An 18,831-nucleotide genomic window follows, 5' to 3' on the forward strand; every position below is an offset into this window, starting at 1 on the left:
GCTAAGCCTATCCATTGGTTGGGTGGGGGACATTTAGATAAATGGTGGAGACAGTACTAGGTAGTGAAATCGTGGGCATTCAGCTCCCACAATTACCTTCACTGTCTGATACAGCACAATGATAATCGTCTATTATGTACGTATCATCAGACTTGTAGACATGGGTTCGTGGTAGGTCCCGTATGTGGTCTTGCACATCTGGTAGAGAGTGACTGGAACCATATTGGCCATAATAATACTGGTATTTACTGGTGCGACTGCCATATGGGTCTGGACCTAAACTTGACGATCGCCCGGAGCCCGTGTATCTTCCAAGGGGACTGAGTGGACTTTCCTCTTCAGAATACTGCCTTGTCGGGTGGCGCCCTCGACTATAGCCAGATCGGTAAGAGCGGTCGTCCCTCTCATAGGATCTGCTGCGGTAACCAGAGTAATCTTTGGCTGTGATTTTGTCCATGCCGTAGCCTGTGGAGCGTGAGCGACCGGTAGAAGTGTAGTAGACTCTGTCATCGTCCTCTCCCATTGAGCCAAAGTATCGATTAGCGTGGGCGAAACTGCTTCCTGAGTCATAAGTGCTCCTCTTGAAGCCGTAATCCTCTATCAGCTGACGTCCTCGGACGTGGGAGGAGGGATAACCTCCGCCAGCTCCTGAAGTGTAAGAGGCCAGGTCTGCCTCTACATCCCGAGCCTCCTCTATTGGGGAGAATTTGGATATTTTCTGCTCCATACTGCCCAGTTTCCTGTGCTTGCTGCGTTTGTTGGACATGACAGCAGGAGCCAAAAGGCTTCTAGGGGACGATGATTTCTGCACCCCTGATCGGAAGCAGCCGTGTTTGAAGTCGTAGTCATAGTAAAAGGAGGATCCCCCACCCATGCTAGTGCTCACGCTGCTGCTGCCCCCTAGAGGTCCGTGCCTGTAGTTGCTCTTACCCCTGCCATGGTGGTCGTACAATTCTTCCTGTAACGCTGCCTCCTCCTCCGGTGCCCTGCCGTACATGGCGCTGCCAACTCCCCCACGCGTCGTGCTGCCAATGGTGCTGCTGTGGCCATGGATGTCACCAGGGTAACGCCCCGTGCTGCTGTGATGCATCACATCCGCTGTAGTCGTGCCCAGCCCGTTTTTTGCCGTCAGCTCGCTTACATCGTCGATCATCATGTAGTTTCTTGGGATGTTCTGTTCTAAACCAGGTGTACCATACAAGCCATCTGCTGTACTGTAGGTAGAGGGACTGTCTACAGCGTGCCCATAGGCATTGGTAAGTGTGGATGTGTACTGTCCATATGAGCTGGCTGTTGTTGCTGTGTAACCATATGTATTAGCAGTGGTTGTAGTGTACTGGCCATACGAACTAACCGTGGTTGATGTATACTGTCCATAAGTGCTAGGTGGAATGTTAGAAAACCCACCGTAACTACTGGACACTGTTGCTGAACCATAGGGTCCATAGTTGGCCATCGTTGTTGTTCCAGTGTATTGACCAAATGAGGCAGCTGAACTGGAATATTGGCTGTCTTGTGCCGTGGTCGTAACCACGACTGTAGGGTTGCTGATTGTCTCATAATTGGTGGGCATCTTGTGCTCCAGATCAGCCAGTGATGTTTGCCTGGGCCTTCCTTGATGAACTGTCAAAATATCAGTTTGAGGTTGCCCAGGGTAAGCTCCACTCTGGCTGGGGTAAGAGGACACAGCACTGGGATAAGGTGAGCTGTGGGTGGGGTACGGTGGCTGACCAGGTGGGGCAGGCCCAAAACCTGTGTGGGCAGGTTGGGGTTGCGGTGCACTTGGCAATCCTATGTCTGTTTGCGGGTATGGGGGTTGAGGCTGGGGGTAAGTGTGTGAGTATGAGGCTTGAGATTGGTACAATGGTCCCTGAGGATGAACATGACACTGGGGGGGAGCTGGCTGTGGTAAGGCCTGAGATTGGGACACTGTTGGATAAGGAGCTTGGTTAAATGTTGAGGACTGGAAGGGTAAGTTTGATTGAGATGGTACCAGTGGTTGGCTCTGAGGGTATTGAGAGTGGAAAGATGATGTGGGGGTGTACTGAGTTGCTGTGTTCAAATCATTGCTGAACTGGCTGAGTGGAGCAGTACTTGGTCTTGCGGTCAAAAGACCGTTGCTCTCATGCGATGCAGCTGCAGCAGCCAATCGGAGGTTGTTCAACTCGCTATCAGACATATAGTCCCGGGCATCACCCATACACCTCAGATAAGCAATATCCCTCCTCTCCCTTTCCTTGACCAGTGTCTCTTTTCTTTGGTGGATCCCAAGCTCGAGATATCTCAACTTTGCATCTATTTCTTTCTCTTCCTCCTCCAGTTCAGCTTGCTGCTTTCTCAGTTTTGTTGATTCTTGCTCCACCGCCTTTAGCTCGTGGGTGAGGTCTTTAAGAAGACTGGCCTTGGCAGCGAGGCCAGACCTGGAGCTGGGCTTGAGGCTGGGCACGGATGGCAAGTAGACCTGTTGGAGGGCTGGTGTCATCACGGGCAGGTGAACAGATGTACCCGTCTCTTCTGGAGGAGGGCTGGGCAGGGTCCTCTTGACCTTACGGAGAAGTGAGCTCTGTTGAAGCGCTGCCAGCTGTAAAATGAGAGAGAAAGTAGGGCAGAAGAGCAGGATTTATGGGGGAAACAAAGACAGCATCGTGTGAAGACAAGGTGCAACACAAAAGAAAAGGAGGGTATGATTTTTAGTATGAAAGACATATTTGCACATCGGGGAAGAGATTAAATGTAAAGAACACGATAGGGGGAAAATGTGTCAAGAGTTGAGGATAAGGTTCCAAAAAATGGATAATGGCATAGTGAATGAAATATTTAAGTAGAAAAACAACATTAAGTTGTCCAGGGTTGTAAGAATGCAGCGTGTCAAGGAAAAGATAAAATATAAGTAACAGTTGGGAAATTAAAGGCATGTGTATAGCAAAGGTATGATAAATTACAATTAGGAAAACGGATATACATCACATGGGCAAAAAGAAAGGAAACTCAAAGAAAATGTTCAGAGAAGGAAATATAATGAGGAGATGTATGGTCAAAAGACAAAGACAAAACCAAAACAAAAAAGAGGGAAATGGGTGTTAGAACACACCAGAAAAGAACCAACACAGTAAAAATAAATAGTTAATTGTTTAAGGAAAAAAGTGAAGCAATGACCAACAATTGGCCTAACTATGTAAACAATCAAATTGGGTAACAACATTTTAAAAATAAAGCTGTTCTTGTTTGATTATCATTCTAGTAAGATACAAATGTATTCTTTTACTGAAACAATGACTATATACCCTGATTTTGAAAACCTACAATTGTTTTCATATCAGTTTGTTTGACATCCTATTATTTGGTGCAATCGGTTCATGCTTGGAGCTATTAGGATAGCTCAGTTTTACAATGAGTCCATTAAATATTAACCAGCTAATTTTAGAATAACTTCAGAACTTTGCCTTGTAATATTTCCTCTGACAGAAATAGACTCAGGTGTTTAGGCTTTTTTCTTTGTTAAAAAAGTTGTTGTCAAGATTATTTTGTCTTTGTCACATTATTAGACACAAAATTAAGACGAATAATGGTAAATGAACCGGGCTTTAACTTTTTTTTTTACAGCTTAGAGCTCAATACCTTTCATAAAGGGGCACTTTCACCAGTAGACACTGGTCTGTTGTCGCCATTCAGGGCATCGATAATGCATAGGTCAATTAAGTGATTTTCAAGAGAATCATTTGTACAGTACTTTTAGAAAATGTGCTAATTTCCACATACATTGGAATTAAAGCTAATGCAACCAGAGCCCTAATTTAAAAAGTGTGCAAACCGTGAGGCAATAATTAATGAAAGGAACCCTGTATTCTGCAGCCTATCTTGAACCTTGACATTATTATATGAGTTCCTGTACCTGGTTCTGGAGTGCTTGTTGTTGATAGAGCGACAGCCTAGCCTTGGTGTGATCATCAGTAGTCGGACTGAGAGATTTAGGATCTGACATGGACCTTTGGGTACTCTTGATTGGTCTGGGCATGGAAGGATGCCTCTGCGGGGATTCTGCAGTGTACGCTTTCTGTTGAGGTGTGACATGGGCTTTGTTTAGCCTTTCACTTGAAAGGGAATTCTCCAACAAGCGATGTGGTGACACTGGAGAGACTGGTGAGTATAGGACCTGTGAGGATTTGGGAACTGTCTGCTGCTGCCGAATGATGCTAGATATAGACTCATTGTGGAGGTGGTTGTGGGGCTGGTAGTTAATATCAATCGGGTCGGGTCGTCGGCGCTCAAATTTGGCTGCGTTTACTGTTATGTGCTGCTGCTGGCGCTGCTGGATGGAAATATCAGTGGAACCAGATTGTTGGTTCCCACTACTGGAAGAGGAAGAATATGGGCTCACTGTGGTTGGTATGCTGAGCTGGGGAGCAACAACTCCCTGAGATTGGGCTTCTGGGTCAGTCTGGCATGCTAAAGACTGCCCCTTTGTTGTTCGTTCCGGTCCAGAGATGTAGTGCACAATCTCTACTTTACTAGGATCTGGTAATGTAACATGAATGGCGGGTGAAACTCTTCCAAGGTGCTCTACTTCAGTTTGGCAGGACATTTCTCTCATGGTTTGGACAGCTATGCTGGAGGATACCATCTTGGAAGCGTTGGTTTTGTTGTCAGAGACAGCTGAGCCTGCGACATTATTGCTGGCAGCTGGATTGGATTCGGAATGTCGAGAGTAACGAGACCGTCTTCGGCGGACCGGCTGCCCAGTTTCAGCCTTGTCCTCATCATCATCTGTCTGAACTGAACAGTCCACGCTGCGACCGCGTCGTCTGGGCCTGTGACGCATCATGTATCTTGAGACAAAGAAAAAAATTCAGGACTTTAAAATTTCTTATCCAGACATATTTTAATCACAAATACTTACTTATACCTTTTTCTTATAGACTTAAATGCTGTCAATATCTACAGTGGTACCTCTACATACAGGCTTAATTTGTTCCAGAAGCACAATTGCTTGAATTGCTTGTGTAACAAGCACATTTTTACGATATGAAATAATTAAAAAGTAATTGGCCCGTTCCCGACCAAAACGATCAAAAGAACCCTAAATAGCTATAAAGCACATCTTCCTGATCACTAAAATGACATTCAAATAGTAATTATACATACAAATACATTTAAAAGATTAAAAAACGATGATGTAACAAAATAAAATGCGAGTTTATTATAAATCACCATCAAGGAAGTGTGTTTCAGAGGTGGGGGAGTAGGAAGGAGGGAGGAACTTTTGGTGATACACACTTATTGTACACATATAATTAAGGTTACTGTAACTTTGAATGAACATGTACACACACATTATTTTTATGGAATACTTCAGTTTTTTATTCATCATTTTCTTTTTCCCTTTTGGCTGTAGTTGGAATTATATCACTATTTACAGGTTTTTTGAAAAAAAAAAAAAAAAAAAAAAAAAAAAAAAAAAAAAACATATCCAAGGAGGTTTTTATTCCTGCCACTCCTTCAATATGATAGGAGGACCAGTTGCCACTTTTTATGGATGTTTTTTTTCCTCCCACTTGGCCAGTACCTTTCTAATTATCTCACCTCCTTTGTAGACGCCAGCTTCTTTGGTTTGTCCTTAATTTTTCTGTTTTTGATTTTTGTGATAGGAATATTCATTTCCTCTAAAACAATTGGAGGGAATTCTTCCGCGGCTTTGTGAACGGCACTCGCAGCATTATGGTTGTACTCCTTGGCTTTGTCACTCAGTCAAACACCACGCTCGTGTTTTTCTATTATTTACCTCTTCAATTCAATTGTCATGGTTCTCCTTTTTTTCTCAGACACTCTACCGTTTCCCTTTCCAGAACACACGGCTAAGGTCACAAAAATGAATTAAATGCAATTAAAGGAATGTAATTGTAACAGCCTTGCTGCAGAACACAGCAGGTATAGCCAAGGGCATTTAATCATTTGCCTGATGGCGGGAGGCGCATGCGCAAACTGGACCGGGCTGATCGCAGTGAGCGGTCACGACCACTGAGCAGACTTGACCGGTCTTTTGTGATAGCCTTTGGGACTACTTTTGTCCTGGATTTTTCTTTGTAAAGTGAGCAAAATTTCAGTTAAAAAGAAAAAAAGCTCACCAAAATTCTCGTGTGTAGAGGTGCTCGTATAAAGAGTGTTAGATTTTTTAAAATTTAGGTCACTGAGTATGTTGTCACGATAACACGAGTTTTCCAGCTATCCATCCAGGGTCGCGGGGGTGCTGGAGCCCATCCCAACTATCTTCGGGCAGTGGGCAGGGGACACCCTGAACAGGTTGCCAGCCCGTTTCAGGGCACACAGGGACAGACAATTTGCTCCCTCATTCACACCTAGGGACAATTTGGACCGGCCAATTAACCTGACGTGCATGTTTTTGGAAACCGGAGTGACTGGAGGAAACCCACGCAAGCATGGGGAGAACATGCAAACTCCACACAGGAGGTTCGATCTCATGACCTCAGAACTGTACCGCGCACGCACTAACCACTGCGCTGCCGTGCTGCCCTGTTTTCCAGCTATATTAAGTTTATTATTTGATCATCACAGCATTACTTTTGATGATCACATTACTGATATTAGTTTTTATGAATGCACTTATGTTCATCCAGGTATTTGAGAGAAAACTTTACTTGCTGTCTTTATCCTTTCTTATCAGTACTTCCCAGCCTTATCTTCTCATACAACCTTCAAATCCAGCTGTGTGCAGTTCTAACTGACTCTTTTGTTCATTGAGATAGTTTCTTTTGCCTTGTAATGCGAGATGCCAGAGGTGCCTGTTAGAGTTTCAGACAGGCCCAGAGTACTCTGTTTTATCTTTTTTCAAAACTTTGTAATAAATGTCCTCAACTGCATTGCTTCTCTCCAGCTCCCTTTTTTTTAAAGTCCAATCACTCGGTCTGGTCCCTGAAAAGAACACGCGGCAAGACATCGGAATGTAATTTTGCCTTCAAGAGGTACCACTGTACATCTTTGTACTTTTAATGTTAACCAAACCACATTTTCATTTACTAACGCAGTCAGTCAAGCCAACATTTAAACGAGCCTTACCTCTCCTCGCCATCTTCATCATCTGTCTGCACACAATTGTCCACGTTCCTGCGTGGCGAAACATGGAAAACGACACCCTCGTCCAAGCTGTCTCTGCTCAACCTAGTCATAGAACTGTGTTTCCTCATGTTGCTCCTGGCTTCAACATGCTCGTCTTGGCTCCTCAGACACATCTCCGAAGAAGAGTTAGGGAGGGAACGGGATCCAATTTGATGGTCATTATAAGGATGCAGAGCCTGTCCATTTACATCCACCTGGAATTGGAAATCAACTATTATAGTTTTCTCTCATAATGCACTCAAAAGCAACCCAATACGGGCCAAGAGAGACAAATCCACCAGTAGAGTTGAATTGAACTCATTGGGTTGTTACTTATGACGAGCCCTGCAAAAATGGCAAATCTAAAAACAGTTGTTTCATTTAAACCAACCATAAACCATTTGTGGTAATTATTTCAACACACAACTAGTCAGACTGGGTTGACTTGTTTAAAACTACGTTTTATTTTGAAATAAAGCTCCAAAAATAAAGTCATAACAACTAGATCTGGGAGGTTTACTTTAAAAACGTAATCCGATACAATTACCCGTTGAAAAATGTAATTATTAACCTAATCCGAATACCAAAATATTGCAGTAATGTAACGTGAATACTTTAAATAAATTTTGGATTACTCCAAACCCAAATATGCTATTAAAAGGGAAAATAAACAAAATTGGGTTGGTTGTCAACGTTCTTGGCAATATTCAGATTTATTAGACATGCATGCCAGAACGTATGCCGAAACAGCCATCCCATAGCCGCATGGTGTTCTCATATGCCGCGGCATACAATTACATTTTTGTATGCTGATAACATAACACTGTTACATGTATTCCGTTACTCCCCAATGATTGTCGTCATTTTTACCCGGAATGGGATAATTTTTGGATTCAATTATTTATGGCGTGTTTACTGGGGTCATTTTACTTAACGTCAAACCGGTCTAGCATGATTAGTCATTTCTCCAAAACTGGTTACCTGCAAGTTCTGGACCGCGGCGGCTGTTTTCTGTCGCTTCTGCTCGACAAGCTGCTGCTGAAGCTGTTGTTGCAAGGATTGGATCTGGTCGAGTTGCGACTTTTGCTGGGCAAGCTGTTCCCTCTGGACAACAAGTTGTTTTTCTCGTTCTTGCTGCTGCTGTTGTAGAACCTAAATTTGTCAAAATGGAAACAAATCAAACGTTGGTAGGAAATTAAAAGTTTGAAGTTGTTACGGATGAGAGCTTAGTAAAAATGAGGTTACAGGGTTAGTGACTCGAAAATAATGGGCTAATGAAAGAAAAAGAGTATGGCGAAAAGCAGTAAACGTTTTTTTGACATCTATGCATCCGGCAAAATGAATGGGGGCGCAAAAAATCCCAAGCCTCCTGAAACAGAATATTGCATGGAGTTAATGTGTATGGGTTGGGATAGGGCCTCTTGTGTGCTACTAGGAAACAAAAAATCACAAGTACAACACAAACTACAGAAGCTGTGTGTGTGAGTGCCTGCAAGAAAAATAAATCAATGGGTTTCCGTACATGACAGGCCGTTGCAAATAAAAATGCTTGGGCTTTTGCTGCGGCTGGGTTTTATGGGTTGCTGAAACATTCTCTGGCTGATTTGGGGATGAAATCAAGTTTCCGCACCTGCTTAATTGAGTTAACTTGAAAGATTTTCAACTGCTTGTTCTATCAAAAAGACAATTACAGTAATGTGTTAGGGCTTCGGTTAACTCATTGAGTGCCATGGACTTAAAATGAAGTTTACATGTAATCTTTCCCTGGTGCCACAGATGTGATGAGATACACTGGAAAAGCTGCGGTCAATTATGGACAATTCATCTCATCCACTACACAGCATTATCTCCAGACAGAAGAGCAGCTCCAGCGACAGACTGCTGTCACAGTCTTTTACCACGGACAGACTGAGGAGATCTTTTCCTCCTCATGCCATGAGGCTCTTTAAGTCCACCCGGCGGAGTAAAGGCCCACATTAAACCACACCCCCCACATTGCATATTGCCGTATTTTTATTGCAGTGTGTATTCTGTGTAGCACTATCTAGATACTCTATATAACATGCTACATTGGGTATCAACACGTCACATTGGCTATTTGTTTATTGTATTCTTTTTGCTTTATTATTGTTTTGTTCTCCAGCGCAGGGATGCTGCTGGAAGTGTGAATTTCCCTGCGGGGATGAGGAAAGTATCTATCTATCTATCTATCTATCTATCTATCTATCTATCTATCTATCTATCTATCTATCTATCTATCTATCTATCTATCTATCTATCTATCTATCTATCTATCTATCTATCTATCTATCTATCTATCTATCTATCTATCTATCTATCTATCTATCTATCTATCTATCTATCTATGTTTTTAGCAATATTATTCAAATCGTTGAGAAAATCATTACAATCATGCGATATGTTTACATAGTTTTATAATATCTCCTAATCATAAAATGAATGATCTGATATAGGTCACATTTAAATAACTGGTGGTGCAGTTTCCTTTTTTTGAAGTTAAATTGAGTTATTTTTCCCATGAACGTATGAAAACCTTACTTGATCTAAGAATTATGGTTGAAATACATCCATTCTATCCTGGAAAGGAGCATTTATACAAAACCCACACATATTCATCTACAATATTTTTGAAAAAAAAAGCTGGCACCCAGCCCTCCAATTTAAATCATGTGTCTGGCACTCAAAGAGTTACATTTTAAAAGACAGCAACATATAAAGTGAGTTGACAGACCATTGTTTAAACATGCTGAGCATCAATATTCCAAGCATAGCATTGTAAACCCATACAATAATAATTTAGATAAAAAGATAACTTATGTTGTTAATTTCCTACTTAAAATGTAGGAAACAACACAACGTCAATAGCGTATTTCGCACCTGGTGACATGTTTTCGTCAGGGTGAAAGATAAAAAAAAACATGGTACTAAAATGTTCACAGTTTTATGCAAACATTATTTGTAGCTCCTGAAAATGCAATGAGGCACTATGAAATGCAGAAAAGACGAGCATTTAAACAACAACAAAACACTAAGCACCTGAAATCTGTATTATACTTCCTGTTTTTCCTTATACCTGTTCCTTGATGTTCTGCAGTTCTTGTAATTCTCTTTGCACCAGAATGTGCTCCTTCTCCCTGTGCAGCTTCAGCTCAATCTTCTCTCGATCCAACTCTTCCTGAAGGCGCACTTGCCGGAGTTTCTCCAGCTCTACTCGCTCCCTTTCCAATTGCAGTAGCTGCTCCTGCTGCCGATGCAACCTTTCTGCTTCAGTTTCACCCTCTTTGTGTAGAGCACTGGGCGGCGGGAACGTAGGTAAACCCCCAGTAACTTGCAAACTACTAGAGGAATCTGGAAGGCCGACTGATGTGTAACACTGAGCAGTGGTTGCTTGTGTCTTGTGTTGTTGTTGTTGACTGTTTAGGTGCGCTTGAGACATGTTTAGCGGTTGATGCTGTGGGTCAGCTGAAGTGATTTCTACAGCTGAAGAAGATACAATAGCTCCTTTTCCAAGGTAAACTGGTTCATCTTGAAATGTAGATGGTGTAGCTTCAATTGGAGCAGATACTGGGGCGCTCACTGGTGCTAAGGTTGTTGTTGCATTGGCAATAGTGGAAGATGTTAAAGTGGTTTGAAGAAGACCTGGACCAGGGTAACATATTGGAGTTGGTCCGGAATGAGGCATTCTGGGAGATGTTGGTAATCTGGTGAGACTTGAAAGGGGCACAGGTGTCATGTTTGGGGATGGGTAAGGCCTGTAAACCCCTCTAAGTAGTGGCCGAAGAACAGAAGCAGGCTGGGTTGTAATAGGCAAAGTAGATGCAATTGGTGTCTGAATAGTGGAATAAATTGTCCCATCTGAGGACCGAATAGCTGCAGGGAACATGGCTCTAAGACTGGCCTGTCTGGCATTGATTAGATTAGTAAGTGCTTGGTTGTGGGTCAATGGCTTCCCATCAAAACCAAAAAGGAGATTTTGCCTCAAGCCAAGACCATTTGATAGTCTAGAGGTTGCTGCGCTGGTTCCTCTCCCTAGACTTCCATACTGCATCAGGTCTGGGTTACTTCCAAAACGATCCATTGAATTGAGTGCAGCACACATTCGGCTGATCTCTCTGGCAGTTGTGGCACTATATTGCGCTAGATTCGCTTCCTGGAAATTGGCAATGTCACGAGCAGAGTAACCATAGTCCGAATTGATGTTAGACAAGGAATTGTATCTCCGTATAGGCAATGTTGGGGCAGGGAGTTCTCCTCCATGACGCAAATCCGTGTAAGAGCCATACTGCATCCCAATATAACCCCCATAGCCTTGTTTTACAGCATTAAGGTCGACTGCTTGAATATGAGTATCTAGTTTTGAATGGTAGGGATGTAGTCCAGCGTCAGCCAGGTTTGTATCCGACATTGAAGGTTGAAGCCTACCAGGATAAGGCAATGTGTACGACTTTTGATCTTCCATTGGATTTTCATGATATATTCGTGATTGCCTCTCTTGATCTGAATCATAGTAAACAGGTGGAGCAGTTGGAGGCCTAATGCCCTCTTTCTCTGAACCTCCGGCACAGCTACCACCAAAGGGAAGTCTGTATACAACATCGCAGCAGGCAGGTTGATTATCAGGTTTAATTTGGCCTCCTGCCACATTTGCAGCATCCACACCTTCCTCTACTTTTACAATCTGAGTCACTGCCCTGGTCTGCTCTTTCCCACCATCTATCTGTACTACCATACTGTGTGGTGTGGTCCCACCTGTTATCATCCCAGGTGGACTAGGTTTTCCTCTCAGCTCAATTGGCCCAGTGCCATATATTTCAGGATTGATGATTGGTTCTACAGCACTGACAACAACGGGGGCTGTACTAGTCTGACTGACAAGCAAGTCTTTTTTCAGCAAGGGTGAGATCTGACCTGTCAGGTTGTATCTAGCTAACGCAGATGCATGTTGCTGTTGATGTTGTAAATGATGGTGTTGTTGCAACTGCTGCTCAAGAATTTCTTGTTGTATTTGCAATTTCTCCTGCTGTTTTTGTAGTTCTTTCTGTTGAATACTAAGATCCTCGAGTTTGGCATCAATTTTTGGTATTGATGGGTCAATTGGAGGTGATAAAGGGGCTTTGCTTTGAGAAAAACAAACAGCTGAGCCCATGCCCTCACCTAAATCCACTCTGGTTTGATATGGATCACCATAGACCATTGGCTGTTTGGGTTGGGACATAAACATAGAAGCAGCCACAGTTACGCTCACTGTGGTTGGTGTGACGATCTCTTGGGCATTCAGGTTCATAATCAGTGGCTGTATGATTGTTGACTGTCTGCTTCCCTCTAATCCACCATATTTTCTGCTTTCAGTAGCTAGAGAAGAGAGATCCATTCCTTGATCTGTCATAATGAACGGAGCCTGTTTGGCAGCTGTTCTGAGGTCTACAACACTTCCACCTCTAATCATTTGGCCCTGCTCCACCCTAGATGTCCCAGGGACTGTAGATATGCGGCAGAGGGAAATATTATCCATTGAAATAGAACCTCTTGTGTAAGTACCGGCTGTGGTTACCATACTAGTACCAACATTTACCTTTTCTATCCGTTGTGTTCTGTAAAAGCTACGAGAAGGTGAATGTTGATGCGGTGGTGTATCTGGAGGGCTATCACATGGTGAATAAGAATCAAATGTGGACTGACGTCCAAATCTAGTGGGTGAAGACAGGGGGGATGTAGCTGTGTTTACAGTCATTGGACGTGCCGGACTTGCAGGTGGAGAGTATGGCACATCTTGGGAAGACTGCTGCCTGTAGAGCCGTGGGGAGATTGAGCTATGGGAAGTTTGGGTCCCCTGAGCCATAACGGGAGATGAAGGGCCAGAACCCTCTGAATCTCTTCTTAGTGCCGAATTGAACGTCTGTGTGGAAAACTCAGCAGTAGCCCTCCTGGAAGGGGAGTGAATGGGACTCTGTGGTGGTGGGGAAGGAGAAAGAGGAGGGCTGGTACTCCTGTAATAAGTTGTGTACTTAGGAGAGCGTGGCTCACTGATTCGTTCATTCACAGTCGAGCTATCTCGACCTGTTCCACCTCGAGCTTCACCTACTCTTCTGGTGATGACCTCTCTTTGACTGTAGGCTTGGGTAATCTCTGCAATCTTGCTACATACACTTGAGACAGTAGCTGAAGATGTAGAAGGACTTGTATGTCTGCTATAGATGGAAGACTGGGTGGTTGTTATTGTGTTGCTTGTACCTGTTTGAGAAATAGTTACCGCATCTCTAGCATAGACTCCATAAGCCGCAATCGTTGTGGCAGCTACTGGCGGTGTTATTTCAGTTTTTCCCGCTTGGTTTTTGGGTCTGTCTTTGTGTCTATCCTTTGAGGCAAAGTGTTGAGTCACTTTAACATCAGGGATAGGTCCTCCTGTTTGAGCAAAAGAGACAGGTGCAGAGATATGGGTAGGGCTGGTTCCTGGACTCAAAAGAGCATTGCTTTGCTCCAGTAGTTTTGCAAAGGCAGAACCTGTGTCAATAAATTGTTTGTCAGTATAGGAGCTCTCAATGTCCTCTTGCTCATCAGTGGCTAGCTGCATTTTGGTGATATTCTGAGATGTTTGCCGGATTTCCTCGTAAATATCCGTTTCTAACTCAATTGCGTCATTGTCATATCCTGAATTATCTTGCTCATAGTCATACTCGTCATCATAACCTTGTCCATTAATGTCTTCTTCATAGTACTGACTGTGTTTTGTAGGCTGCTGCTGCAATTTCTGTTGCTTTTGAAGCAGCTCTGCCTTCCTCATCATCTCTTCATAAACCTCCTCAGCACTTTTTAATGGTTTGGACGTAGACGAGGGCGCTATTGTAGTTGTGATCGAGGATTTCTCCACGGGTGAGTACAGGGACATGAAAGTTGGAAGGTTGTACTCACTGCCTGACTTGTATAATTTGGATTCATAGCCTTCAGCTTCTGAATCCAAACTCTGAGGGGAGTATTCAGAGGCTGACGAACGATGGAGTTCTTCCATTTCGGCAGCTTGTCTCAGCTCCTCTGTCGGTGAAGCGTCTTCAATCGGTGAAAGGTTACTGGGTGGTGTCTTGGACCTTTCTCTACGTCGTTGAGCTCTTAGCTCCTCTTTATCTCGTTTTGTCTTGCGTGCCGTGCTTCGGATTCTGTGTTGCTCAACCTCTCTCATCTTTTCCTGTTCTCTCAGAAGCTCTTCTTCTTCTCTCAACTCATCTTCCTCTGAGGAATCTTCAATGGTTGGAAGAAGTGGACCGTGAGAGCGATGCCGCGCTTTCCTCTGTTGCTTAGCATCTTCTAATCGTTGTCTCCTGCTGGGGCTACTGTCACTATCTTCTTCCATTGATGAAATTGACGTAGGTGACTGGCCTGAGCCATAAGAAGACGCAGAGGTTGGCGGAAGAGTGGAAGAGTATTCACCCCGAGAGCGCTCATCAGGTGAACCTGTCAGGCTTTCCATCTCTAGTTCAGGTTCTCTGTCTAGGCTCAAGTCATTTTCATTACTGAGCTCAATGTCTCGGCTGTAGCTGTTCGTGTTATTGAGTTCAATAGTTTTGAAGCGTCTCAGACCACCTTGTGAAGCCATCAGATCTTCCTCGCCTTCTTCCACTGAGCTTTTGTAAACATCAGTGGAGCTTTTTGTTTCCTCCTCAAAACTGCTGGAATGGTGCTGTAGGCGACGTTTTTCTTTTGCTATGTCAGATATGATGTGCTTGTGGTGACTTTTCTTTCTCTCATAACCATATCCTTCGTCTTCCTCATCCTCGTCCTCCATCTCTTCCTCCTCATCATTGTCTTCATCGGCACTCATCTCCATTATCTGTCTCCTCATGAACTCCTCATCAGTCATCTCTGTGGGCTCAACATCCTTTCCTCTTTTCTTCTTTTCTTTCTTCTCCTCCTTCCCTTCTTTCCGTTTCCCCTCCCAGTCCCCTCCATCTTCTTCTTCTTCCATTATGTCCCCAAGTTCCTCCTCTGAGTCATATGCATCCGGTGGGATAGATAAAGAGCGGGGGCGCATCTTTCCTCTGTCATCTAAGTCTCGATCCCTGTGCTTCCTTCCTCTTCTGTCCGCTTTGTCTTCTGAAAGGCTCTTCTCCAGTAAAGGCCGCATGGAACTTTCCAGTTTTGTAATTTCTGAAGGGCTTGGTGGGGAGCCCCGCCCGATGATGCCCCTTTCACTTAATATCATCTCCTCCTCTTGAATTAATCCTGTGATTTCACTGTGGGAGCTGGAGATACCGTCAGACGAGTAACCGGTATCACTGAGGCTCTGTGGGCTGCGTGACAAGTCATTGGTGCTGTTTTTTGTTTCCTAAAGGGAGAGAAAAGAGAGAAGCCTTTAAAGTTTAAATGGGAGGCACTTTGAATGCAGTAAATGTCAGCCATATCCACAAATAATCTTGGGTGCAATGCCAACACTTGTCTACAAATATACCATCGACAAATCAGATTTTTCAAGACATTAAATTACATTAAATGACTTGGTCTGGATAAACGTTTTGGGGTCTCTGAATTAATATTAATGTAGTTTAATGACAAGATTATTTTATGGCTTCAAACTAAAAATAGCAAGATGAGATTGCGAGTTTAATGTGTCATGTTTATTACTGAGCACATATTCCTGGTCGAGCTGCATCATCGCACCACTAAATTACAATTTCTCAGAAGGGTTAGTTGAGCTCTGCACATTGAGTTGGCAAAGAGTGCATTTTCAAAGATGGAGATTAACCAATAGTTTGTAAGAATAAAAGACCTACCATGGGTGTAGACCAAAATTATGAATTTGTAACTAACCAAATTGAAGATGAATAAATAATAAGATTATCCTCTAATAAATCCATGTTTTGCCTTCGTCAATAATAGTAAAATGAAAATGCTATTTCCCATTTAGGACCCCATTGACCATCTCAAGTTAATCAACACATATAATTAGATTTTTTTTGGTGAGCAGAATGGAAACATATACAATGATACATTGAACATCTTCAAATGCTTCAGGTCTTATTCGGTAAGATATTAGTTATTTTGTGAACACACAACCCTTTGGATCTGATCAGGTGGCCATGACAAGTGGTCCCTCATTGAATGTTCCTTGGACCCTTTTTGTTTAGTTTCTCTGTTTCGTTGCATTGGAGGAGGAAGACATCTTAAACATTTTATTTTGTAACTTGTTTTTGCTATTAATTTAAACAACTTATAAACTTATAAAACTGTCAAAATATATATCTTGCCACTTATTGGGAAATTTTTGATACTGCAGTACTTCTGTATCGCACTACTGTTATGATGCACTACTCTTTCATTGCACTTTTATTATCATAACTTATGAGAGTCTCAAGCACTACTTTGTAAATATTTTTGCCTATTAAACCTGACAGTGTTTTATCCAATTTTTCTCCTTATTGAACCTTTATTAAATGTTTACTCTGGAGGGCCATGTCCAATCTCATAGCCTACAATGTTCTAGAACAGGGATGTCAAACTCAATTGCACAAGGGGCCAAAATTCAAAACACACTTAAGGTCGCGGGCCAACCAGGATAAACATTTATTGAAGACACTTAAACTGAATGTTTTTGGAACATAAATATGAATAAAAACAGACAATAATATTACATTTAAACCTTAAATCACTTATACAGTATTTATTATTTTGCTGTAAATAAAAACATCTTGTTAAATTATACAACTTAGAACTTAACTTAAACAACTTAACATTAAAATAACATTCAAATTCCTTTGCGCCTATGTCAATGTATATATTAAAAAAAACTTAAATATCCCAACATATTTTGCTCTCCTTAATATATCTCCTGTCAAAAATAGAAATATGAAAATGCTACACAAATTATTTTGTAAAAACGTCACAACATTATGAGAACAGGGAGCCTCATGTGCTTACTTTTGGCACAGACGGAGTTGGGCGAGTGACGGGAGGGAGTGCTTGCACTTTTTGCATAGCTCCACCCATCCCTCCCGCTCACCCAATCAAATAACTTTAATTTCTCTTCCGGTGTTTTGGCGTATTTACAATTTCTTCTGTGGATTAATCAAAAAGTTTCTGAACACTGAATACAGATTATATAGTGAGCTTTTATATAAAGGATTGTTTAGCGTTGTACAGCCAAAACGATTTTTTTTTTCTATTTTTTTATTTATTTATTTATTTTGTGTGTGACACCTCGACTGTAAATTGTTGTGAAAACGTGCCCTATATATTCTGAAAAGTACTGCATCAGAGTTCAGCTTTGGTTTGGCTTTGCGTGTATTTGAACAGGATCAATGGCGGAAGTTTTGAACGAGATGGAGAAAATTTGCATGCAATTGAATTTGTCTCTAAGCCATAGGTACTCATAGAAAGAGCCATATCTGGCTCGCGAACCATAGGTTCCCGACCCCTGGTATATAGTATAGTATACGTCATATATGAAGGAATAGGTACAGTGCCTAAAACATCAGAATATTATGTCCAGGGATGAGACGGTGTTGGTCATATTGACGGGCCATTAATAACAATAATGCAAAATGGTCTTGCGGGCCGGATATGATTACACGGCGGGCCGGACGTGGCCCGCGGGCCGGGAGTTTGACACATTTGTTCTCGAACATTAATATCAATGACAATGAATACATTTGTCTTGAATTCAATTGAAAATTGAATTGACGAGAAAATTAAGATGACAAAATTGAATTAAAATTGACTTTTGGGGTTGAATCTAACACACATAGCACAATATTTTTAACTGCCTCTATATACTTTGAGTGACTCTGTTTTGAATTGTACTGAAGCTCATGTATTGTAAATAAGGGAAAACATGTCAGTGAAATTAAAAGTCCAGCTAAATAAATCAATACAATAAATAAGCGGCTTGATTAAAGCATGCATAGGCAAAAAAGAACAGCAGCAACAAACCTCGTCTGGTGAATTTCAAAAGAAGTTAAAAAAAAACACACACACAAAGGAAATTACAAGAGTGTGAATCACGGAATTGTGGAAAATCACATCTCATTTACAATGTGATTTTTTTTGACAGTTAAACTGAACAGCACCCATGCCCTTCAGAGGTATGTTACAGTCAACTAACAAATAGGAATTTAGTACTTTCCTAAAGTAATTGCAAAGCAGAAGATTTGAATTAGCATTTTGTCTTCCTAAATATTATTGTTAAGAATGTTAAACTAACCTTTAACAGTAGTTAGAACATTTTCCTCTTAACTTGTCTTCTAACAGAGTGTGTCTCAACTGGGGGCCTGTGACCTGGCAAAATAACGCTGATAAAAAAAACAAAGGTGAATTTCACTCCTCTACAGTAGATGGTGATAATTCCCTGCTCAATCTCTTTTTCTGTCAGAATGCTCTTCCTGAACTTCAACTTGGCGTTCAACACCATCGCTCTGGAGATTCTGGTGGGGACACTTTTACAACTGGGGCATCTGCAGCTGGATTATGGGCTTCCACTCCAACCGCCCGCAGCTTGTGAAACTCGGCTGCCACATCTCTTCTACCCTGACGCTAAGCACCGATTCCCCCCAATGATGTGTGAAGAACCCTCTACTGTTTACCTTGTATATCTCGGACTGTTCACCAACCCACCCCATGAACACAATTTTGAAGTTCGCTGACGCCACCACTTTGGTGGGATTCGTCTTTGAGAAGGATGAGAAGGCAGACAAGAAGGGAGTGGAGACGCTGATG

General features: G+C 42.4%; 1 protein-coding gene across 4 annotated transcripts in view; it reads right to left on the minus strand.

The window, feature by feature from the left end:
- The window catches only part of bsna (bassoon presynaptic cytomatrix protein a), a 139,627-nt gene that overhangs the window by 25,846 nt on the left and 94,950 nt on the right, over positions 1 to 18,831 (minus strand). For 2 of the 4 annotated variants that reach the window (XM_088331898.1, XM_088331897.1), the window contains exons 5-9: positions 10,205 to 15,448; positions 8,092 to 8,262; positions 7,072 to 7,325; positions 3,893 to 4,826; positions 931 to 2,581 (exon numbers count right to left, since the gene is read on the minus strand). In XM_088331898.1, coding sequence (XP_088188024.1) covers positions 931 to 2,581; positions 3,893 to 4,826; positions 7,072 to 7,325; positions 8,092 to 8,262; positions 10,205 to 15,448 — 8,254 coding nt within the window. Of the gene's footprint in view, positions 1 to 96; positions 2,582 to 3,892; positions 4,827 to 7,071; positions 7,326 to 8,091; positions 8,263 to 10,204; positions 15,449 to 18,831 lie in introns of all 4 variants that reach the window. The other 2 variants (XM_088331896.1, XM_088331895.1) reach the window with 1 other exon arrangement.

Source organism: Urocampus carinirostris, chromosome 3 (genome assembly GCF_059441175.1).
Source record: "Urocampus carinirostris isolate Australia breed hairy pipefish chromosome 3, RoL_Ucar_1.0, whole genome shotgun sequence".
Classification (NCBI taxonomy): domain Eukaryota; kingdom Metazoa; phylum Chordata; class Actinopteri; order Syngnathiformes; family Syngnathidae; genus Urocampus; species Urocampus carinirostris.